We start from the raw sequence: 22,901 nt of genomic DNA, 5'->3' as shown, positions 1-22,901 counted from the left end.
CATCCTCTCATTGGCGGTGTTGCCCAGGGGCGCCTCCAGCCGCTCTCACTGTACTTTCTGCCTCTGCCGGGCTCGAGCGTCGGTCGAGGCTTTGCTCGTGTGTCTGCCCCAGGCAGCAAGAGTGGGGCTGACGTCATTCGCTCTTTGTGGTTGTCGCCTTTCAATCGTCATGTCTGCTGGATGAGTCTTCTTTTCTTCTTGAGATTTCAATATCGCTATCAAAAGGCTCTATATTATTGTTATATTACTCTCCCTGGCAGTCTAAGCATTCTGCTTACAGCCATTCAACCGTGTCATTAAACAACGTACTACTACATATCCTGGGATTAGTACAATATGCCGAGTAAGCACAAGCAGATCTTCTATGACTATATTCCTTATGCTTACATATTTTAAACAGAACAACCAGACTACTGTAAGTGCTGGCAGCACCGATTTTGCCCGTTCAATAAGGGGAGACATCTGGACACTTTCTAACTCACTTCTAGACAAGGTCTTAGGCGTGTCCCCCAACGCAACGCAGCAGGAAATCCGCAATGCGTACAAGAGGTAGCATTCATCGTCAACATGGCTTTCATCTACTATCTTTGTGCTGACCGCGATCTGCTTAGGGAATCACTGAAATCGCACCCGGACCGAGTCCCTGTCGATTCGCCCCAACGACCTGCGCGGACACGTAAATTCCAAGAAATCAGCGATGCCTACTATACCCTGTCAAATGAATCCCGCCGGCGAGAATACGATGCCATGAGACAATTTGGGGAATATGCGGAGGAACCTGAAGAGGAAGCGCCTCGGCCTGGATGGGGAGGTTTCCCATGGTCTGCTTTCGGCTTCGGCTCCGGCGCCGGCGCCGGCACGGCGGACAGTGAACAACGGGCCTCTGATCAGTTCGGATCTATATTCGAAGAAATGTTACGCGAGGAAGGCCTTGCCAGCGAGAGCGAGGATGCAGATGGTCAGAGGCGTGTCCGGCCTACGTCCCGTTTCTGGTCTATCATAGGTGGAGTCAGTGGTGGTGCACTTGGGTTTATCATGGCAAATACTGCAGGCGCCTTTGCGGGTGCAGTAGCTGGAAACCGGCTTGGTGCTGTCCGCGATGCCAAAGGAAAAAGTGTCTATGATGTCTTCTTGGATCTTCCCCAGGATGGCCGGGCACGTCTTTTGAGCGAACTAGCGGCCAAGGTCTTCCAATCTACCATGGGTCGTTAGACACAAATCTATAGCGGATCGAGTACTTTCGTGTTGTTTTGGGTGTATCTAAGCATGTGTGTCACGGGGAGCGATGAGCATACTTGTTTGATATAGTCCGTCTTTGTCTGCTTGTTTCTTTTTTTGATTGTTTCAAGACCACGCGGTAATTTTGTTCATACACCTATTGGGTTCAATTGGAAGGACGTATATCATTGGTACTGGCATATTGAATACACATAACGAGGACGCATCTAGTACTTCCTAGATATCTGGACCGTGTCGAAGAGGTCTCACTCAAGTGACGCACCCCCGAGTGGGTCACACTTAAACATTGGAATGGATACAGATCACTCCCGATAAGCCGGATTTAGAATAACCCGACAGTGAGCGGACCGTGCTATCACCACGTGATTCCATGCGATAAGTCCGTTGATGATGGTCTTCATTCATTGATCCTTCGTACGCGTTTACATAATAGTTGACTCAGACATCTTTACATCTAGGAGCAGGGCTGGTGAGATGAAGATCATTGCTGTGTGATGGCTGTGGTGAATGCACGTATTGCGCATTTAGGTGAGACCATTTCTCAAAGTTGCAACAGAAGTCGGACTCATTAATCACTAATTATCTCCTGCAGGCGCTGATGTCCTGAATAACCTGGCGGCTGCCTTCTTACGACATGAGGAATTCAGCAATAGTGAACCACCCGGGAAGCGTCGCAAGACAGCTGCAGCTCCCCGGAGCTTGAGAGATTCAACACATACGCCACTTGGTTCCGTTCCTTCTGGGTATATACCTCTGGCACGCTTCTCCTTGTACCTGGTAATTAACCCAGTCAATTGCTCGTGCTTCTTGTCGTACCATCCGGAATAGCTACTAATGAAAGCCTTTCTCTGTATAGGACTTCGCGCACACTGTCTCGTTGCCACCTGGTTTTGAAAGCCCCATCGCTGTTTCCATCGAAGTTGCAGAGAGTTCTCACGGGGCCACTCCTAACTCCCACCGTATAGGGTCTAGGCAGATCTCGAGTGACTGTTTCAAGCTACAGTTGGCGACTGTATCGACTAAAGAGGTAATTCTTGACATCACGTCTAGTGATCCAGAACTAGTCAAGTTTGGAGAGAACCTGGAGCTCGCCCGTGGTCTTCCTTGCGGTGATCGATATGGCACCAAAGTGCCAGCTGCATGTTACGTTTCTACGCTTTTCTATCTGCCCGAAAACAGTTACTTTCGCCTCGAAACAACATTGCTTTGGAAAGATTCTCTTGAAATCTTACAACAACGCCGTCTGACACAAGAACATTATCGTGTATTTTGCAAGTATGCTTTGCAAGGTGATGATACTACGCCAATAGGAGGGTCCCAGTCGCGCAACCGAAAATCGTCAGAGTCTTCTTGGTCGCCACATGATTTCTACCAGAACGTTTATGTCCCACCAATAACCCCACAATCATCGGAGGAGATAAAATGCCATATGATCGAGTGCCAACTTTTTCCATTCCAAAGGAGAGCAGTTAGATGGCTTCTGCAAAGGGAGGGCATGGCGCTTCAATCGGATGGCCGAGTGCTTCCTTCCAGGCGCCCATTGAATGGCTCGCTGCCTACTTCATTCCAAACGTTCACCGATGCAGACGGACGTGTCTGCTTTTCGAGCCATCTGTTTTTAGTTGCCACCACTGACCTCCATAACTGGTACGACGCGGGAGAGTATCTTAAGGGGGGCATCTTAGCCGAGGAGATGGGGTTAGGAAAGACAGTTGAGATGATCAGTTTGATCTGCCTTAACAAGCGTCCACTGAGTTCTGACATGGGTTTGAACGGTTCGAATGGCGGCTTGGAACCATCGGGGGCGACTTTGATTATAACCCCTCCCGCAATCCTCGAACAATGGGAGCAAGAGATCCGGTCGCACGCACCAGGCCTCCGCGTAACTCATTATGAAGGTATCCAGCGGCACAAGACGATGTCTAATCAAGAGTTAGTCAACTTTCTTGTGGATCACGATGTCGTACTCACTACTTACAATGTCCTTGCTCGAGAGGTCCATTATTCTGGAGATGCCCCAAAACGAGATCTACGGCACGAAAAAAGGTTTGAACCAAGGAAATCACCCCTGGTTCAGATCTCTTGGTGGAGGGTTTGCCTTGACGAAGCTCAAATGATTGAAACTGGAGTCAGTAACGCAGCAAAGGTTGCCCGTTTGATTCCTTGCCAAAATGCTTGGGCAGTGACCGGAACTCCTCTTCGCAGAGATATTACCGACCTGCTTGGACTTTTGCTTTTCCTCCACTATGAGCCATTCTGTGGAGTTTGGAACAGATTATGTCACTTCTTCAAACCAACACTAGCGCAAATAGTCCACAGCACTGCAATCAGGCACAATAAAGATAACGTTCGGGATGAGCTTCGACTGCCGCCTCAAAAGAGAATCGTTCTCACAGTTCCTTTTACTGCAGTTGAAGAGCAGCGGTACGGGCAATTGTTCGAGCAAATGTGCGAAGAATGTGGTCTTGATTATACGGGTGCTCCCGTTACCGATGACTGGAACCCTGATGACTTTTCGGTAATTGAAAAGATGAGAAGCTGGCTTGCTAGACTTCGACAAACTTGCCTTCACCCTGGGGGAAATCACCGCCGAGGACTAGGCACAGGAGGCCCTCTACGATCTGTGAATGAAGTTCTCGAGGTCATGATCGATCAAACCGATTCACTGGCTCAAGCAGAGGAGCGTACTCTCTTGTTGTCCCAAGCACGCCGCGGGCAATTACTAGAGAATGCTCTGCACCGACAGGAGGCTCTTGACGTGTGGACCAAGTCATTGGAGAGGGCAAATGCCATTGTCGAGGAATGTCGAGAACGGCTGAACTCGGAATGTGCAAAAAATGGAATTAGAACCCCGAAGGTTGATGACGACAGCGCATCGGCCGAAATAAGCGACAATGAGGGCAATGAGATGGAGAAGAACACTCGCGTAGGTACATACCGCCAAAGACTGCGTTTTGCCCTCGACGTTCAGCATACTTGCGTTTTCTTCACTGCAAATGCCTACTACCAAATCAAGACGGATCCAAACCTTACCACGCCTGATACCGAAAAGTTTAAGTCTTTGGAAAAGTCCGAAATGGAAGCATATGAAACTGCGAAACTCATCAGAAAAGAGATGTTAGCTGATGTCTCGAGAAAGGCAAGCCGTTATATGAGGAAAATCAGAGAAAAGCAAAAAACACAACAGTTTGTGAAAATTCCAAAGATGAACCCTGAGCTTTATAGCAGTGGTTTAGAATCACGTCGGGTTCTCGACAGATTCGAAGATTTTTGTGAGGCTTTGAACGGGCACGCTGTGCAATACGATATGTGGCGTCAGATTATGATAAAGCTGCTTTCACGCTCATTGATAGACCAGGAAGACGACTCAGAGCTCGAAGGCGACGAGTACGAAAAATCCACGAAACTTCAAGATGAGATGTATGTCTACATGGAAGCTCTGCGTGCCATGTTTGCCGATCGGAATGATGCTCTCACCGGACAGAAAAATACTCTAATCGCCCATGAGGTCAAAATGGGCATCATCCAAGCACAAAAAGGCGAAGGCCCTTCTCCGAAGCTTTATCTGGAGACTATGAATGCTCGTAGTGATATCAAGCCAGAACCCCAGCTCGGTTCGCTTCGGGGCATCATCAGCGAACTTCGTAGCCTTACCACCTCCCTTGAGTGGCAGGCGAACGAGGGCAGTTCGCGAGCTCGTGCTGAGCTGGGGCTTGTCACTTTAGTACTCAAACATGCTAGCAATATGGCATCCGAGCAAACCAAGGCTGCCTTGAATTTGAGCAAGGAAGTGGAGATGTTTCGGGACACAATGAACCACCGTTTGGAGTATTATCGCCAATTACAGCGAATTTCAGATACTGTCGCCCCATATGACGAAGAGAGTGTCGGAAAGCCGCTGAATGAAGCGGTCTTCGCTGCTCAACTGGAGCAAGAGCGCATAACTGCGGAAAAGGTTTCTTCACTCAAGGCTAAACTGCGCTACCTTCTACACTTGCGAGATGAATCTGGCTCGGACGAGTCCTCTAGGATATGCATTATATGCCAGTCGGGGTTTGAAATTGGTACGTACAAACAGCCTTTACCTTGAAAAGTATTTGGTTCTTTCTCGTCTAACAACTCGTAGGAGTCTTGACGGTTTGTGGACACAAATACTGTAAAGAATGTTTACAGTTGTGGTGGAGTCGAAGTCGGACTTGTCCAACATGCAAAAAGCGATTAAAAGCGAACGATTTCCATCAGATCACCTACAAACCCCAGGAATTTGTCGCCGAAGAAGAAAAGGCCCCTATGAAGATGGGATCCGAACGCCTCAGAAAGAATTCTATATACACCGACATTAGCTCTGGGACACTGAGCGAAATCAAGAATATCGACCTCGATAGCTCCTTTGGTACCAAAATCGACACCCTGGCGCGTCACATCTTATGGCTGCGCGAGCATGACCCCGGTTCGAAATCTGTCGTGTTTTCTCAATATAGGTATTTTCTTGGTATCCTCGGATCGGCATTCAAAAAATTCCAGATTGGATATAGCACTTTTGATAACAAAGACGGCATACACATGTTCAAGACTGATCCCTCGGTATAATTTCTCCCCGCTCTTCCCGTTTTCTCTCTCGAAGGCCGCGAGGCCATGTACTGACAGCATTGTTCAGGTTGAATGTTTTCTTTTGCACGCCGAAGCACAGTCATCCGGTCTTAACCTTGTCAATGCTACCCATGTATTTCTCTGCGAACCGCTGGTCAATACGGCAATCGAGCTTCAAGCAATAGCCCGTGTGCATCGGATAGGTCAACGCCGACCTACCACGGTTTGGATGTATCTGGTTTCAGATACCGTCGAGCAATCGATCTACGAACTCTCCGTATCTCGCCGCCAGGATCACATTATCCAAAAGGAAAGACAAAGAGAGTCTCACTCAACCATGTCCCAGCAAGATGACAAGGCCCTCGAAAAGCATGTCACCGATTCTACAGTGTCCTCGACAGATGGTACGGATAAGGATATTGCTGTCACCGAAGTCGCTATCGACTCAGCAAATTCCTCGGAGATTCAAGATGCCCCACTGTCTAAGCTGATTGCTGGAGGTTCGGGAGGAGAAATCGTGAAGAAAGACGATCTATGGCAGTGTCTATTTGGCAGGACAAGCAAGACAAAGGAAGCATTATATGGCTCAGACAATGCCCACAGGGAAGTGGCAAGGTTCCTCAGAGGAGAAGCAGCAGAATCGCGGCGGACTGACCCCACTCCTCCATGATGGCGATTGTACTTGATATCTACTACGTTTGTTTGCTCTTTGATTGATATTAGATGATAGCGCCTCAGTCATACTACGATACATGAATGAGATTATGAAACTTTTCCTCCACGCAATGAATCAATATACGTGTATATGTTGCCAAATGTTTTCTGTGTTTATTCGTTGTTTCAAATAGACATTAAGCTATTCAAGTTACAACTGCACTGTAATCAAATTTGTCTTCTGTGAATTGACCGGATTTGTAATGAATTGTGCACTGGTATGCATATAATGACTAATAATGCGGGATGTTAGTGAGTTAGCGTCGCGGCCTCATAAGCTCTACTCTGCCTAATGACGTGAGTGCATCTTCAACCTGGAGCGTGAGGGATGCTATAAATTCACTAGATTCTCATCTCCTCCTCTTAACCAAAATTCATCTACCCTCGCCAATTCTTTAGGTCCAATGCTTTGAGTTGTTCAATTTGATCCCTTTGTTGACCCTCGGAGGATATGGCTTCAGACTCCACGTCAGCGAGTCCCGAGGCCCGCGAGTTGAGTTTAATATCAAAGGTGGAGCTGAGGATTGCCCTGGCAGACACAGATGCAAAGCTTGATTTCTTGCTCAATACATATCTGGCGCCTCTTTTGCTGAAGCTTGGATCAGAAAGTCTTGCGGTTCGCAATAAAATAATCAGTGTGTGCCAGCATATTAACACTCGGATTCAAGCACCGTCCATTAAGCTCCCTGTCACGGCTTTACTGAAGCAGTTCAAGGAACAGAAATCTCAACTTATCAGGCACTTTGATCTGGTATACCTTCAGCAGGGTATTGATCGATTGGGCCATGACGCGAGAATCGAATTGCTTCTTCCACTGCTTCAGGGGATCTCGGAGATAGGCACATCCCCGAACCAAGCTGCCATTGTGTTCAACCTTGTCTTGCGACTATTACCGCTGCTTAAGCTTCCCCCAAGAGATAGTAAGGATGATCTGCAGCTTAAGGAGCGCCTAGGCCTTTCTGACAAGGATACCGCCTTTTTGTCTACCTGGTTCAAAAAGCTCCTTATCCTTTCCCCCGCGGATAAGAACTCCACTACCTGCCCGGGACTATCCCCTGCAGAGTACGCTTTCTTGAACAGGGATGCACCTGTGGCCGAGGCATGGGACCCGTCTTCAAGCGGGGGATTGAACCTCACAGAGACCAAAGTCACCAGTTTGAGATTCCTCTCAAGCGCAGCGTTCACGGATTCAGAGCGCTTTTTTCCAGCTCTAATCGCATCGTCGGATGCCAATTCGCGACTCTCGGACTTGGGCGAGGAGATCTTGAAAAGATTCATCCCAAATCTTGAAGATGCCAATGTCGTCGACGAGCTGTATACGCTGTATTTTGGAACAGGGTCCTCCGATGGTGCGCCCCCAGCACGCACTGCTCTGCAAATCAAACTTTTATCGGTCCTTGGAAAGTCGATTCAGGCTACCAGGGAGCCTGAACGAGTACTTAGACTCATAGAAGAGGGCCTCCTATCCGACACCGCAAGGTCCTCGCAGGGGCTGCAAGCCTCAAAGTTGCGCACTCAGATCTTCACCTTCACGACATGGGTGGTTCGCATGGGGTCGCCATCCGTTCTCAAAAAGATGGCGCCAAAGGTTATCGCAGGATTGATGGATTTCATTCAGTCGCAGGGATGGCCAAGCCCCGGAGCCTCTGGACAAAGGCTCCCTTCCACAGATCTGAGTTTGCGAGGTCTCGCCTACGAAAGTATCGGTATCTTGGTTCCGAAGGTCGATTTTCAATTGAAGGATGAGGAGGATGCTTTCTCGGATTTCGACCTTATAAGATGGCTCTTCACATCCTTGAGCTGTGATGATTCGAGTCCTCAAATGTTTGTCAGTATTGAGCAAGCCTTGGGAAGCATTCTGAACTCCTCGGTGGATACTCTGGACCAAAGTCTCCAAGAGAAGCTGCGTCCCTTCCTGGTTGAACAAATGAGCAATATTCCTGGGGTAGATGATCCAAACACCGGATACAGACTCGTTCGCGGTTCTCATTATGCGACAGTGCGTTTTGCCAATAGGTTCCTGCCTTACAGCGACGTTGTGGCTCGGTGGATTGATCTCATGGCCGTTTCCCAAGGGTCAGACAAGCTACAAGAGATCACGGAAGAAGGAAGAAAGGGTCTGCACCCTTACTGGTATCGGCTTCTGAACCCCAGTACGAAGAAACAGTCTTCTGCTCCCGAAATCACCAGCTCAAGTGATCGGTGGTCTGATTTCCCAAGATTCTCTGATGCGGCCCGATTTTTACTTGGTTCCACGGACTCAAATGGGGTGCCCGGGCTTTCTGCGACTCAGATATTGTCGGGACCCTACAAGTCGTTTACGCCTACGATTGAATTTTTGCGGAACATATTACTCTCGGAGTCATTCTTGGCAGCTAATATCAGCATGAACATAGAGCAAGACTGGGATGTGAAGCTCGATGTGCTCCTCACGTCCGATGAACAAGCTCGGGGTGCGGTGAAACAATACACTCGGGTTTCAGACAAAGAGGCCGTATTGCTATTCTTAGCGGGCGCCTTATCAGGGTTTGCTGGTCAGGGTAGAAAAAGCCTACGACACTGCGGCGATTATTTTGTCAGTGTTTGCTCGTTGGCGTCGGACGATATAGTTGGGGCTTTAGTTCCCCAAGTACTGTCATTGAGCAAACCGTTGAATAGTACCGACCAGGCAGTTCAGGACACCGCCGCTCGTGCCACGGGCATCTTGGCCTCTCACCCTGCATTTTCTGAGGACAGTTTGAATGGACTCGTTGCTACTATGTCGGGTCCTTTGGGACCGTGGAGATCCGCCATTGGCGAAGAGGTGCTTAAGGTCCGGGGCTCTGTACTTGGATTGTCATATTTGTTTAGCAGGCTTGCATTCCGCAAGATGGCTGGTAAGCTATCTGAGGCCATGCTAAACGACTATCTTGGCGTGGTCTTTGACATAATCGAAACCTCGCGCGACTCTCTTCTCCGACGATCGGCTCAAGTTGCGCTCGGACAGATCAGTCTTTCTGGAATTCTGCCAACCGAGTTACTATCTGACGAGAGATGGGTGGCTATCAAAGACAAACTGGTAACCGATGCGAAGGCCGAAAACGAGGCGGCTATCAAAACAATCGGGCTTCTGACGTTGCCTTTTTCAAAGGACGGACACGACAATACAAGATTCAGAGAACTACTTGATGCTCTTTATGATCTACATGAAATCCGCAGTCCTGAAGTTCACTTCTCAATTGGCGAGGCGTTGAGTAGCTCTGCGGCCGGGTGGAATTCGAAATCCTTGACCACGGACTTCGATGTCGATGAAGAGGTGCCCAGTTCCTCGGTCCCATTATCGGTGCTTGCAACTATATGCGACAAGATCATAGCGGACTGCAGCGCCTCTAAGCCCTCTCTGAGAAAAGCGTCTAGTATCTGGCTCTTGTGTCTGGTCAAGAACTGTGGTCATTTGCAAGAGATACAATCTCGCTTGCGCAAATGCCAGAGCAGGTTCGCCGGTTTGCTTGGGGATCGAGATGAGCTGGTACAGGAAACGGGCGCACAGGGTCTCGGCCTAGTATACGAGATTGGTGATCAGGCACTGAAGGATGACTTGGTGCGTGACTTGGTGGCTTCTTTCACAGCAACCGGCTCGAGCCTTGCAGGAGGGAAGGTGAACGAAGACACAGAGCTCTTTGAGCCAGGAGCCCTTCCCACTGGCGGCGGGTCATCGGTCAACACCTACAAAGACATCATGAATCTCGCTGCTGAAGCTGGCGATCCAACGCTTGTATACCGGTTTATGTCTCTGGCTTCCAACAATGCGCTCTGGACCAATCGTTCGGCTTTCAGCAAGCTCGGTATCAGCAACATATTCTCCGATTCGAGTGTCAATGGCTATCTGGCCAAGAATCCGAAAATCTACCCAAAATTGTTCCGGTACCGGTTCGACCCTAATCCGAACGTGCAGCGCTCCATGAACACGATCTGGCTAGCCTTGGTCAAAGATCCCACTGAGGTGGTCGATGAGCATTTCGACCAGATCATGGAAGACCTACTTAAAAGCATGCTGAGCGGTCGGGAATGGCGCGCACGACAAGCGAGCTGTGCCGCGATTGCGGACTTGCTTCATGGACGTCAGCCAGAGAGATACTCTAAATACCTCGATGAGATCTTCACCAAGGCCTTCAAGCTTTTGGATGACATCAAAGAGACGGTCCGGAACTCCGCCCTCAAACTTTGCCAGACAATCACCAATTCAGTGATTCGCACCTTGGAAACCAGCGACAGAAACACTAAACGCGCGAATACGCTGTTGGGAAGCACCATTCCCTTCTTGTTGAGCGAGCAAGGCATAGAATCTGGTGTCCAGGAGGTCCAAGGGTTTGCTCTTGGGGCTCTGATCCAAATGATCAAGAAGAGCCCCGGTGGGCCATTGCGTCCGTTTATTCCCCAAATAATGGAGCAGTTCCTGAGCTGCCTGAGTTCTCTGGAACCACAGGCTGTCAACTACGTTCATCTGAACGCGGACAAGTATGGATTGACGAGCGAAGAGATCGACAAGATGAGACTTTCCAGTATCCGCACCTCCCCTATGATGGAAGTGATCGAGCGATATTTGGTCGACGCACTAGACGAAACCAGCATGAAGGAATTTGCCACGAGACTGGAGGGCGTTCTTCGATCGGCAGTTGGGCTTCCGTCCAAGGTCGGATGCAGCCGTGTTCTGGTGCTCCTGAGCATGCGAACATTCCTTTTCCGCCCCTACGCGGACCGCTTCGTCCAGCTCCTGAGCAAGTACGTCGTTGACCGAAACGACACCGTCAGTGCATCCTACTGCGCGTCCATCGGCTACCTCTTGCGCCTGGCTTCCGATGATCTCGTGCTGAAGACCATCAATTATGCCAAGGAACTCTTCCTGACGGCCGACGACGCCAACCAGCGAGCCATATCCGCCGAAATTCTTCACTCGGCTTCGAAGTTGTCTAATGACCGATTCATGTCGTTTGCAGCAACGGCTCTGCCATTCGTCTTCGTTGCCAAATACGATCGAGATGAACATGTCAACAAAGTCTTCGAGAAGACGTGGCAAGATAACGTGGGCGGTAACCGCGCTGTGTCCCTCTATATCAAGGAGATCACCAGCTTTGTGTCCAGCAACCTAGACTCGCCCAGTTGGGCCATCAAGCATACGTCTGCGCTGGGCCTGGCCCATGCCATCATGGCGTTGGATCCTCAGATTGATCTCGCGACCAGCGAGATGGTGTGGCCTGTTCTTGTGCAGGCTTTGTCTGGGAAGACATGGGAGGGCAAGGAGACGGTGCTGGAGGCGTTTGTGAAGTTTTCCAGCCAAGCAAAGGCATTGTGGCAAGCGAACCCAAAGGCTAGTGAAATGATGAAGGTGAGCACTTTTATGACGAGCGCCTCTCGTGTGTAGTATTTCAAAGGCTAATTGAAGGAACGCAGACGATTACGATCAGGGAGGCAAAACGGAACAATGCCTCGTATCGCCCGTTCGGTCTGGCGGCGTTGGGTGGGGTGTCACAAGGTCGCAAAGACCTTGATCTGATGCCCGATGCTATCGCTGTCGTGTCTCAGGTCGTAGAAAATCTCGAGGACAAAGACGACTTGATGGACGTTGATTCGGGGAATGCGTCCAATTCCAAGTAAGTACCCTAGTCGCAAGGTTGTCTACCGAGCTTCTACTAACTGCTGGAAGGAAAATCGTGGACGACACATTGGCGGCTTGTGTGAAATGTCTTCTACAGTGCTTCAATTTCGCCTTGCAGATTCCATCAGGGGGTAAGTCTACCGCAATTTGGCGCTCTGACCGCATGCTCATCACTATCACAGCCATGAAAGGTTATCTGGACGAGGTGACGCGAGTGCTCTCTACGGCATTGAAGCAAAGTGGGCGGCACGTGCAAAAGACCCTTTACGAGGAGCTGGACAACCTGGAAAAGAACTTGAACACGTGGATCACAAAGCAAGGGAACCAGGAGAGCAGTGTAGGCGAGCTGCAAGGGCCCTTGGCAGCGCTAGTGGGCGCGCTGCTCTCTGCTGAGATTGATGCATCGGTCGAGGGGATTCGCCGAGGACGGGCACAGGCTGCAGTCGCGTACATCACGCTCTGCAGGCAGGCTGGGTTCGAGGTCGATGGGGCCATCGCCCGGATGGTTCCATCGTGGAGGGAGGGAGAACGATCTGGGCCCGTGCAGCAGGTTCTAGATCAGGCATTAAGCATGCTCGCCACCCGGTAAAATTGGCAGTGGAGACTGCCGCTGCGAACATTTCCAAGGAACGCAGCGTGATCACTAGGTACACCGGGGCCCGTACCGAATCCGTACTAACCTTTAGAGCCCCAATAGTTGCAGTCTCGCTAGTGGACCAAACGGTCGACCCATCCAGTTGATTCCTCTCATGGCGAACCTTGTGGCGGTAAATGTGCGCATTGACTGATTTCAGTCAGTAATGCACTAGGCCTGTACAGGATGGGGGCAATACAACTCGAAGGCGATGCATCAATTCAAATCCATGTATACACACACTCTCTCTATAGACCTCGCAAACCATACTTAGAAGGGAACAACCCACCTCCAACTTCTCCGCGGGAGTAGACTCAATCCATGGTGAACGTTCAAGCGGGGGAGGAGTCAAAGAACCAGGGCAGGACTCAGACCAGACCTGCCAAGTCCCAGTTATCCTTTTTCCGCGTTCCATACTAAGCCGTGTTGGGGAGTGGTCGCCGGTGGGCCAGGATGGATGAGTCTAGCCGGACTTGCGGTCCGTCCACGTCTTTAGGGTTATGAGATTGGTGGGATCTATTTTGGTCCTTGTCGGCTCCGAGATTTCTCTTCTTCTGTTTTGATGTTGGTGTTGTTTTTATTTTTTTTTTATCTTATACCGGTTTGATTCGACTGACTGGACTCCCTCTTCACTCACCGGGGTCGCCGGTCTCACTTGACCTGTGGGATATTCCTGGTTTTCTATAGCCTCGCCAACCCTCGCTACCAGTTATATTGGGGTATTGGGAGACTAATTGAGAATAACCGAATTGTCTGCCACGTGTTTTGAGGGGGGTAGAAAAGTATGGCAAACATCGAACATACCAGTTGTCTATTATCACTAATTTCGGATTCGGACCAAGGGAGAGACGTTCAATAGTGGGGATGTATCAGGCTTAGTACTAGTTCCTGCAGATTCTGTGGAACCCTATCCATTGACGATGTTGGTTTATGGATAGGTGATGGTGAAAGGAAGATGGAAAGGATATAGAGAAACAATATGGTAGACAGGGAAGTACATGCCGATCTTATCAAGATGCCCCTACCAGAAGAGTAGAAAGAGGGATGATCGTACCCACCGGAGAATAAACTGCGATCCTGACAGTGACGATCGCGCAAATCCCCACAACTCTACTATACAAGACTGAGCATAGTTGATACTCTCTATCCCAGCTGTAGAAACCACTCTTTGGGCTCTCTATCTCTCCCTCTCTCCCCTTTTCTCAATTACTCCCCTAAAACCATTCGTACTAAATCTAGGAATGAATCCACGGAGCTCTTACCCGTCAACCGTCCTGGAAACACATGGTTGGCACCTGCAGCTCGGAACGCTCCGTCCACTTCCTAGCAGACTACTAGGGAATCGACTAACTATCCAGCTAGAAACCGAGCTATTCCCCTTCTTTGTGTCTGAGCAAATCATCCGAACAATCGGGCCATGTGGGTGAGATTGGCAGCCCAAATGCACGTTGGCCACGCTTTCTGATTCTCTCTGATTCGTTTCTTCCCATGTCGTATTGGAAAATATGATCATTTGCCTTCGTGCCCTAGACTCTTCTTACTCTTGGACTCTCTGACTCTCGTCCGCCACCAGCGCCAGGGCTGGCTGATTGATACCTTGAGGCTTCTCTCTCTCTCTCTCTCTCTCTCCTCACTTCATTCTCCTCGGCGCGTTTTTCTTATTTCTCTTCCTCCTCTCGGCTCCTGGGCCGGATCTTCCCCTGCTTTTCTTTTTCTTTTTATGTTTATTTATTTTTCCCAATTATTGATTTCCCCTCTTCTCTCTTCTCTCTTCCCCTCTCACTCTTAGCTCTGCTGTCAATCATCTTTGGATACTTTCGATCTCTTCTCTGGTTTGCGCGCAAATCAGCCACTTCTCTCCTATTTTACTATCCCCTTTCGGTCCCTGCCTAATCATTCGCCTCGAGGAAGAATATGTGTATGTCTCACTTTGTCTTGGTCCACTCCGCTAAAATGGGTTGCATCCCCTCTATCACGCTCCGTTCGTGAGGAATGGCGGCCCACCGTCTTCCTTCTTTCCCCTCCCATCACTCGAGATTTCTACGATTCTTCCGTTCCCCGTGTGCGATTCCCTAATCAGCGCCAAATAGAGGATCAGCCCCGCTATTCCCATGACAGGACGAACTTTGGTGATGTCAAACCGGCGGGGTTCCGCCAGGAAACAACTCCCTCTGCGACTGCCCATCATTGCCCCCAAAGATGACATTCATGCCTCGAGCTCGGCGCTCTCCATACCGGCCTTGATTAAAGCTTCGATTCCCCGTTCTCGCTTGCGCTTTCCCCCGCGTTCTCGCTCCGGTTGCTGGTATGTCTGCTACCTATCCCCCGGTTCCACTGCTTTTCACAGTTCTAGATCTAATGTGACTTTCTACTCCAGGACATGTAGAGTGAGCCAGCCCTTTACCCCATGGGAAGGCCCGAGGATATTTTCATGACATGCTGACATGTGCGCTTGTGAGGCTAGAGTCGGAAAGGTAGGTTGAGATGCAGTCACCTTTCAAGCAAGGGCTCCATTTGTTGGCTAACTAGGTCACCTCTGCTACAGTCAAATGTGACGAAACCCACCCCCAGTGCAATGTACGGCCTCATTCCCTTTCTTCTATCCATTTATTCCCTAACTCTATGTTGATCAGCAATGCGCACGGCTCGGTCACCTCTGCGACTACCAGCCGCGTCTCTGCTTCCGGGACGATACCCGTCGAGTGAGGGAACGCATGTCGGATATTGACACTACAGGAAATGCCGTCTGGGATTGTGAGGCGCCCATACTCCTCGACTCTTCTCCTACCTGCCTACGATTTCAATGAGCAGGCAAGGCTAACGTATCCTAACTCATTGGCAGCTCCCTCGTCGATTGCGCACACGGATACTTCGGCAGGCACATTCACGCTAGATGTGCTGCCCCCTTTTCAAATGCTCGCGTCAGACGAAGAACGGGAGAAAAAGGCACAGTCGTCGGTTCCCGGAACGTATCACGTCATTTGCGTCCCAGCAAGTTTCTCTGATCTTCCAGAATACGCCGAGCACGAGCCCGATGGACCAAAGGATCTATCTTCCAGCCCTGAACCCGGAAGCGGCAGCAATCGTTTGACGGCGAATGTCTCCGAAGTGAGCGATCCCAACGTATTAATACTCAGAAGCTTTCGAGACGCGAGGGGAAATCCGTACCTAAGTCCAAGAAACTCGCCCCACTCGCCTAATTCAGATCTGAGGGAATCGTCCTTATCCTCAGTCTCGGCTTATACGACGGTTCCGGATTTGACAGAGGAAGACAGGCCGTGCCCCTTACAACCACATGAGATCTTCCTGCTGGACCATTTCCGCACTGCGGCGTGGAGGAAAATCATTCCCTGGGCTGGCATTTTCGAGAGCCCAAGCGGTTATGAGATCAACGCAGATGTCTTTGATCAAGAAGCAGCCGAGTTTCCTCCAGTAAGTGGATCATCTCCAGACCTCCTTGGGACGTTCGTTTCAGGGAGATGGAAGGCCAGGTGCTTATCACTATAACAGCTTCTCTATGCCATGATGGCGATATCTGCACTCAGCCTCTATCGTCAAGGGGTAGACCAGCATACAGACCCATCATTGTATTGTCAACAAGCCTTTTCGTCGTTACAGGCCAGCATGTCAGACGATAAGATACTCTTGTCCGATGGCCCTTTCCTGGCGCATTTTTTGATTCTCGTCTTTGAGGTAAGGTTCGAGCGATGGGATGGCTTGGACGGGCCTCGCTTTCGTATATATGCCTACGCACGAGTGATATACACAGGCCAGGCTAACTGATCCACTGCAGACTGCCGCCGCGAAATCCAGCGATTTGATCATTTCGCAGCATCACATCTCTCGGATCCTCCGCTTGGCCCTTCTTCGGCGCTGTACATTTGGTAGCGAGCGGTTCTCGTCCATTGTCTGGTGGGTCTGCCACATTGATCTATATTCTCTCTTGAGCGGCGCGGGAGCAGGCGAGTTTGTCCAGGCAGCGGTTGGGAACGGTCTACTTTCCAGTTCGGAGCATTCCCACGTCTTTGACGAGTCAGATATGTATGGATTCCAGGGAGTCCTGCTCCATTTGTACCAGGAACATTTTGCTCTGGCTGTGCAGCTTGGGCTCTCAGCCGCCGAACTGAGGCGCCTCCGGTCTCTATCCCCGAGTCCGCATGGTGGCCAACGGCTGCAGGAGATGGAGGAATTACGTCAAGCACTTCGACAACTGTGGAATTCTCCCGAAGCGCTTGACCTCGTTCATAATCAAGCCACTCTACCCAAGCGATTGCGAGAAATATTTCACCAGGCTAGTCGACAACGTTCTCCATTCTCTGTTCGAGATGCTAATGATGACTGTCCAGATCTCAATCGTCTTTCACACGACCATACTTTTTTCATATACTAGTCTCTGGCCGGAACAGGGCAGCGAGCTCAACGGGACCGCCGACCATGAGATGCAGCATCATGCAACCATGATTCTTCGCCTTGTAGAAGCCATGGCGTCTACGACCGGCGACAGTGACCGGCACCTGCATATTTTCCCGATCTTCCTCGCCGGGGTGGGCGCGCCGTGGGGTGATCTCAAGATCCGGGCGTGGGAGTTGCTCTCCATCTTGGAAGAGGAGGAAATGGGATACCGGGCTGCAGCGACCTGTTACATGCTCCAGCTCGTGTATGAGCGACAGATGCAGCAGGCCGAGGATGGCACTCAAACGTTGGTGGTGGATTGGATGGACCTGTTGTCGGGACAGGACACCCAATCGACACTTTATGCATGATGACAGGAGGCGAGGGATTGTGACTAGATCTAGACGACGATCTATGTAATTTCCAGGGTGGGCGGAGATGGGTTTGTATGTATGTATATGATCTATATAACGGTATACGTCTATGTTATTTTAATTTTATTCCTTATTGTCCGTTTTGAGAAGACGGGGATCGTAGTATCTACTGTGAGTCTCCGATCTCCAGTTCCCCTTTCCTTCGATTTCCTCTGGTGGGAATTGTTGGTGGGACTGTGATCCACGGTCCCTCTTTTGCTCCCAATTGCGGGCCGATCCACTGTGGTCCATGCTTCGGTTTCACGAGGAACCTAAAGACAATGGGGTGGTTAGACAAATGAAATGGATAGTCAGGCTGAAGAAAACCGAGTACAAACAATATAATGACTCTTCTAGCTTTGTAAGGAACTCTATCCTCACCACGACGGAGAGAACAACCGTTAGGCAGAGACAATCACACCCTGAGTAATTTGCTGCTAAGGACAAACTAAATAAGTGGCCACCTGCAGGACCCCCTCCTTCCCTGATGCCCAGACGATTTGTTTCTGACTGCAGCCAATGATGATCCCGGGTCGCATGAGTCCATACTACGCAGGACTGTCTAGTGTCGCGTAGTGATTCCTCCCCGGCGGCTAATCGTCCAGACCGAGATCAATCAATCATTCATCACCTTCCCCCCCCCACCTGGTACTGCCTGCCTCCTTTTTCACCCTCCCTTTCTCACGGTCTGTCATACAAGGATGGAGATAAAGAGCGCAGTGTCAGAGCTCCGGCGCTTCTGCTGAAACTTTCTCTAATTCGTCATTGATGTAAGTCATTCGGTGGCGTGGTGATCGATTATATATTGATCACGCTCGTCCTTTTCCCCGCACTCGTACAGAACGCGACGACTGACGGTCACGGTCTGCCTTTGCTCTCTAGTACTCGAGGAGAGCTATAAACCACTTTCAAATCGACACCGATTGACACCGATTGACATCGATGAAACAAAAACAACATAGAGCAAACCCCGGGAATCAATCATGAATCCCAACCATCACCCTGAACAAGGGGAATTATTCCTCTCCGACCCTGGGCAATCGCAGGCCGAGTCGCCCATTGTCGGTCCGCTGCGAATCAGCAAGAATCATTCCCCGCCGCCTGCTTCGCATAACTCTCCTCTTCCATACCCCGATGACCGTCCAAGATATGCACCGCTTCATGGTCTGGAATCTACTGGCTCGCCCGGGGCCTACCAGGGGGACTCGCCTACGGTCCCTGGGCCTGGCGCATCGAAGCCTTGGGAGTATCCTACGGCCTTCCGGTCGAGGGAAGGTCGCGAACCGAAACCGGTGACGCTGGCTGAACGGCGGGCAACGTGCCCAAGCCTCTCCCCGAGTCACCTGCCGGGGACATGCCGGACCGGGAAGCGATGTTTGCGAGAAAGTATCAGCGCGTTCCAGCGCCGCCGGCCTCGACCAGCCACGCTCAGGCTGAGGGATCTGCATATCCGGATTACCGTCAGCAATATTATCCTCCCCCTCAGGCGTCCACTCCGAGACCGCCGACCGGGCAACATCTACAGCCAGCCACACACCCCATTAACAGAATCAGTTCAACGGCGTCCACTTCTACTACCCGAGCCCAGCGCGGCTCCCCTCCACCCCCCGAGACTCCCATCGTTGAACCTGGCCAGCAACCGGCATCCGACATCGAGGCGCGGTACGCTGCGTCCGGAATCGCGGGAACTTCAACGTTGACGGGCCTGCAGGCTCAGAGTGCCGCTGCGCAGAGAAGAGCAGAGCAGTATGCTGGACAACAGCCGCGGAATCAGCAACTGGTCCAGCGCCCCTGGACCCCAACTGAACAGCCGGGGTCCCAGCCCCATGGCCCCCCCACTGTTTATCAGGGCGACGGCGTGGTCTCCTCGGGTGACCCTCCCGCGAGCCCTTTTCCTCCTCCGCAGTCTACTGGGACTCCTTTTCCTCCCCCGCAGTCTACCGGGACTCCTTTCCACCCCCCGCAGTCTACCGGGTCCCACCCCCCGCAGTCTACCGGGTCTCCTTTTCATCCCCCGCAGTCTACCGGGACTACAGTTCAGCAAGCGCAAGCCCAGACTCCTTCAAGAGTTCTACCCAATGCTTTAGAGCAGGACTTGGACCGGATGCGTATCAGCTCTTCGCCCCCGCCCGCCTATTCAAGTGTCTCAGGTCCCAATGTACCCCAGGGGTATCCGAACGAAAAGCAACGTATGCCAGCTCAGCAACCTCAGCCCGTGCCTGATGCTGTGCATCCAGCCATGATGGGCCCTATGAGCGCTGGAAACATGGCCCCTGTCCCGGTGACTTCAGCTCAGGATCATCCAGCGTTTGCCAACGATCCCAGGCAACAACATCCAATGGGCCACTCTTCCCAGGGCCACTCTCCCCAGGGCCACTCCCCACAAGACGCCGTACCGAACGGGGCGCAAGACATACAGCCCCAGCAAGTTATCCAGCAGACCCAGATTGCCGCGTTGGCTTCGCCAACGGGCCTTCCGCCTGCTTCTCCCCCGCCGCTCCCAGAGGGATGGATAGCCCACCTGGACCCCAACTCGGGACAATACTATTATATCCACCTTCCCTCCCAGTCTACGCAGTGGGAATTCCCAAAGGGCCCGACACCGCTGAACCTGAACGAAACGCCCTTGTCACCAGTCGGCAGCATATACAGCAGCCATCCCCTGACCTCGCCTGGTTTGTCGGCATTTGGCAAACCACTGGCCTCCCCGGGGCTTCCCATGACCCCGGGCTTTGAGAGCTTGCAATCCCCAGTCGTGGCCGGATTCACCGGCCCCCGCCAAGCAGTGGCGTTGACATGTACAAGGTTGCGCCGACAAACGGCGTCTACTTTGGCCCATACCTCCGCTACGCCAACATGGATGTGGAGCGTGGCAAATGGCTAGGGTCCATCCTGCTAGTCACTGACGCTCCACAGCCCCCAACGATTCATACCCATCAGAGCGCGGATCTATCCCCCAACCCACGCCAGCTCAAACCACTCGCTATTGCCGTCCACCAGCGGTGGACATTCTACAAGTATGAGCTCGACATTCAGATGGACGAAGCAGGACCAGCCAAATGGACATACGCAATCACCTCCCACCTCGGCTGCACCCGCTACGAGTTCCTTGTCGCAGGCCGCTACGAGACGAACTGGCGCTTCGTCACAACCTCCGGCAACGACTTCTCCCTCAACATCAACGCAAATGAACGCTCCCGCGTCGGCGGCGAGGGCTTCATGTGGAAGGACATCATGCAGAAACACACCGAGATCGGAGGCTTCCATGCCCAGCTCTGTCTCGGGGGGCAGATATATGCTGATCGCATGTGGAAGGAAATCGCTTCGCTCAGGCAGTGGCTTACGATCAGTGGTAAGGAAGCGAGAAAAACCTCGCCGTGGTCGGCTGCCCTTGAGGAGGATGTCTCGCGAGCGTACTTCCACTACTATACGAGCCATTTTGATCAGCCTTATTTGAGAGAGTCGTTTGCGCAGATTCCTTATATTTGTCAGATTGATGATCATGATATGTGAGTGTTTCTTCTTTTCGCACGCTACTCGCGGTCGTTTCCAGACCCTGGCCGTTCCTCGTCTTTCTCCCTCGGTGATTTTATATGGAAACAATCAAACAATTGCTGACAATCTGCGTACTTAGATTCGACGGTTTCGGATCCTATCCCGAGCACATGCAGTTCTCCAACATGTTCAAGAACATAGGGCGCGTTGGAATCGAGATGTACCTGCTCTTCCAGCACCACACCTCGCTGGAGATCCTGCGCAATGTCAGCACAGACACCGATCTGTTCACAATCACCGGGACAGGGTGGCACTTCGTGAAGTTCCTTGGACCAGCAGTAGTAGTCGTCGGCGTCGACTGCCGGTCCGAGCGAAACCCACACCAAGTGGTAGCAGGTCCAACATACCAAGGCATCTTCCCCAAGATAGCGATGCTCCCACCGTCCGTACAGCACTGTCTGTGGATGATCTCCGTGCCTGTCATCTACCCACGGCTGGAGACTGCAGAGCACATTGCGCATACTGTGACCTCGGGGAAACGAGCCATCACGGGTGCATACAACGTTCTGGGAAAGGTCACTAGCTCTGTTGCTGGGGTTGTGGGCGCGAAAGATATGGTGGGCTCTGGGTTTGACTCTGTCAAGCGCGCCGTGGGCAAGTCTGGCCTCATGGGTGGTATATTGAGTCCTTTTGGCGAGTTTGACATGATGGATGAGCTTAGAGATCAGTGGACACATGAATCCAAGGTATGTCAACGTCTTTTACTGTGGAACCGAAGATTCCAGTCTATAGTGTGATGTACTGATCACGCATGTACCGATCGTACACGTGCTGGTTATGTACTGATCACACATACCAACAACGTACTAATCACGGAATACGATACAGGACCTCGAACGAACCTACCTCATCCGCACCCTCCAGGGCATCGCGCACCAAAAGTCCCTCCGAATGACCTTCCTCTCCGGCGCCGTCAACGTCTGCGGCGCCGGCCTAGTCCACGACCCCAGCCACCCCTCCGACCATAAAACAATGTACCAGCTCATCTCCTCCGCAGTGGTAAACAGCCCTCCCCCGTCATACATCCTCAAACTCCTCCACAACAACAACAAGCCCATCTACATCCCCGCCAACGGCCACCGCTCCACGCCCTCCCAACCAACGGATACCAAAGAGGACATGATGGAGATCTTCCAGTCTGATGTGACGGGCCAGGCCCGTGAGCACCGCAAGCTGATGGGGAGGCGCAATTATGTCGCGATTGTGGCTTATGATCCTGAGACTGTGAATAACGGTTATGGGCCGGCGTTTCCGGGTCATGGCGGGAAGCTGAATCTGGCGGCGGATTTTATGGTCCAGGGGGAGGGCGCTTATGGGAGTGTGGTTAAGTATGGGCCTGTTATTGTGCCGAGCTTGGAGCTGGGGAAGTGATGACACGCTTGTTTGCTTGATTGACTTGGGTTGGTTTGGGTGTTTGATCTTGAAAATCGTCCTTGTTGTTGTCACTGTCACTGTCACTGTCACTTGTTGATGGTGATATCTTCTGATTCTTCTTCTTCTTTCTTCTTCTTCTTTCTTCTTCTTATTTTTCTCCATCTTCTTCTTCATTTTGATCTTCTTCTTTTAACCTTCTCAATATCCTTTGTTTCACCTTCATTCTTATTGTTACTCTTATATCCAACTTTTCCCCCTTCCAATTCAGTTTGTCTATCTCCTCTGTCTTTCTTTCATCAAGTAGATCATACAGTAGGGCCTATGCATGGTTGACCAGCGATATATACTTCATCGG

General features: G+C 51.2%; 5 protein-coding genes across 5 annotated transcripts; all 5 read left to right on the top strand.

The window, feature by feature from the left end:
- The first annotated feature begins 218 nt into the window (after nt 1–218).
- P168DRAFT_327040 (putative DnaJ chaperone (Caj1)) lies at nt 219–1,493 on the top strand. Its single transcript, XM_024841194.1, has 4 exons — nt 219–343; nt 401–415; nt 489–549; nt 612–1,493. The coding sequence occupies exons 1-4, from the start codon at nt 337–339 to the stop codon at nt 1,210–1,212; spliced, it is 684 nt and encodes a 227-aa protein (XP_024692613.1). The 5' UTR covers nt 219–336; the 3' UTR covers nt 1,213–1,493.
- Nucleotides 1,494–1,686: 193 nt separating this feature from the next.
- Nucleotides 1,687–6,606, top strand: P168DRAFT_268603 (putative SNF2 family helicase/ATPase). The gene is made up of 5 exons (XM_024835100.1): nt 1,687–1,767; nt 1,832–2,016; nt 2,096–5,303; nt 5,366–5,823; nt 5,897–6,606. The coding sequence occupies exons 1-5, from the start codon at nt 1,734–1,736 to the stop codon at nt 6,497–6,499; spliced, it is 4,488 nt and encodes a 1,495-aa protein (XP_024692612.1). The 5' UTR covers nt 1,687–1,733; the 3' UTR covers nt 6,500–6,606.
- Nucleotides 6,607–8,875: 2,269 nt separating this feature from the next.
- On the top strand, nt 8,876–13,093 carry P168DRAFT_290144 (ARM repeat-containing protein). The gene is made up of 4 exons (XM_024837145.1): nt 8,876–11,908; nt 11,974–12,173; nt 12,227–12,309; nt 12,361–13,093. The coding sequence occupies exons 1-4, from the start codon at nt 8,930–8,932 to the stop codon at nt 12,765–12,767; spliced, it is 3,669 nt and encodes a 1,222-aa protein (XP_024692611.1). The 5' UTR covers nt 8,876–8,929; the 3' UTR covers nt 12,768–13,093.
- Nucleotides 13,094–14,473: 1,380 nt separating this feature from the next.
- On the top strand, nt 14,474–17,679 carry P168DRAFT_327037 (uncharacterized protein). Its single transcript, XM_024841193.1, has 9 exons — nt 14,474–15,117; nt 15,190–15,199; nt 15,277–15,286; nt 15,358–15,389; nt 15,446–15,566; nt 15,655–16,244; nt 16,323–16,505; nt 16,606–17,103; nt 17,159–17,679. The coding sequence occupies exons 1-9, from the start codon at nt 14,924–14,926 to the stop codon at nt 17,573–17,575; spliced, it is 2,055 nt and encodes a 684-aa protein (XP_024692610.1). The 5' UTR covers nt 14,474–14,923; the 3' UTR covers nt 17,576–17,679.
- Nucleotides 17,680–18,600: 921 nt separating this feature from the next.
- On the top strand, nt 18,601–22,754 carry P168DRAFT_327036 (WW domain protein; the record flags this gene model as incomplete). Its single annotated transcript, XM_024841192.1, has 5 exons — nt 18,601–19,077; nt 19,206–20,372; nt 20,423–21,126; nt 21,252–21,858; nt 22,001–22,754. The coding sequence occupies 5 exons, from the start codon at nt 18,601–18,603 to the stop codon at nt 22,541–22,543; spliced, it is 3,498 nt and encodes a 1,165-aa protein (XP_024692609.1). The 3' UTR covers nt 22,544–22,754.
- Nucleotides 22,755–22,901: the final 147 nt, after the last annotated feature.

This window comes from Aspergillus campestris (assembly GCF_002847485.1).
Source record: "Aspergillus campestris IBT 28561 chromosome Unknown P168scaffold_6, whole genome shotgun sequence".
Classification (NCBI taxonomy): Eukaryota; Fungi; Ascomycota; class Eurotiomycetes; order Eurotiales; family Aspergillaceae; genus Aspergillus; species Aspergillus campestris.
This window is presented reverse-complemented; position numbering and strand designations above follow the sequence as displayed.

Excerpts from the sequence above, each read along its gene's own strand:
- P168DRAFT_268603 (XM_024835100.1), top strand. The coding sequence starts at position 1,734 with ATGGCTGTGGTGAATGCACGTATTGCGCATTTAG. Across the intron at positions 5,304-5,365 it reads CCAGTCGGGGTTTGAAATTG|GAGTCTTGACGGTTTGTGGA; the intron begins GTACGTACAAAC and ends AACAACTCGTAG. Across the intron at positions 5,824-5,896 it reads TGTTCAAGACTGATCCCTCG|GTTGAATGTTTTCTTTTGCA; the intron begins GTATAATTTCTC and ends AGCATTGTTCAG.
- P168DRAFT_327037 (XM_024841193.1), top strand. The coding sequence starts at position 14,924 with ATGACAGGACGAACTTTGGTGATGTCAAACCGGCGGGGTTCCGCCAGG. Across the intron at positions 15,390-15,445 it reads AAACCCACCCCCAGTGCAAT|CAATGCGCACGGCTCGGTCA; the intron begins GTACGGCCTCAT and ends TATGTTGATCAG. Across the intron at positions 17,104-17,158 it reads TGCGAGAAATATTTCACCAG|ATCTCAATCGTCTTTCACAC; the intron begins GCTAGTCGACAA and ends ATGACTGTCCAG.
- P168DRAFT_290144 (XM_024837145.1), top strand. The coding sequence starts at position 8,930 with ATGAACATAGAGCAAGACTGGGATGTGAAGCTCGATGTGCTCCTCACG. Across the intron at positions 11,909-11,973 it reads AGGCTAGTGAAATGATGAAG|ACGATTACGATCAGGGAGGC; the intron begins GTGAGCACTTTT and ends GAAGGAACGCAG. Across the intron at positions 12,310-12,360 it reads CTTGCAGATTCCATCAGGGG|CCATGAAAGGTTATCTGGAC; the intron begins GTAAGTCTACCG and ends TCACTATCACAG.
- P168DRAFT_327040 (XM_024841194.1), top strand. Across the intron at positions 550-611 it reads ATCCGCAATGCGTACAAGAG|GGAATCACTGAAATCGCACC; the intron begins GTAGCATTCATC and ends CGATCTGCTTAG.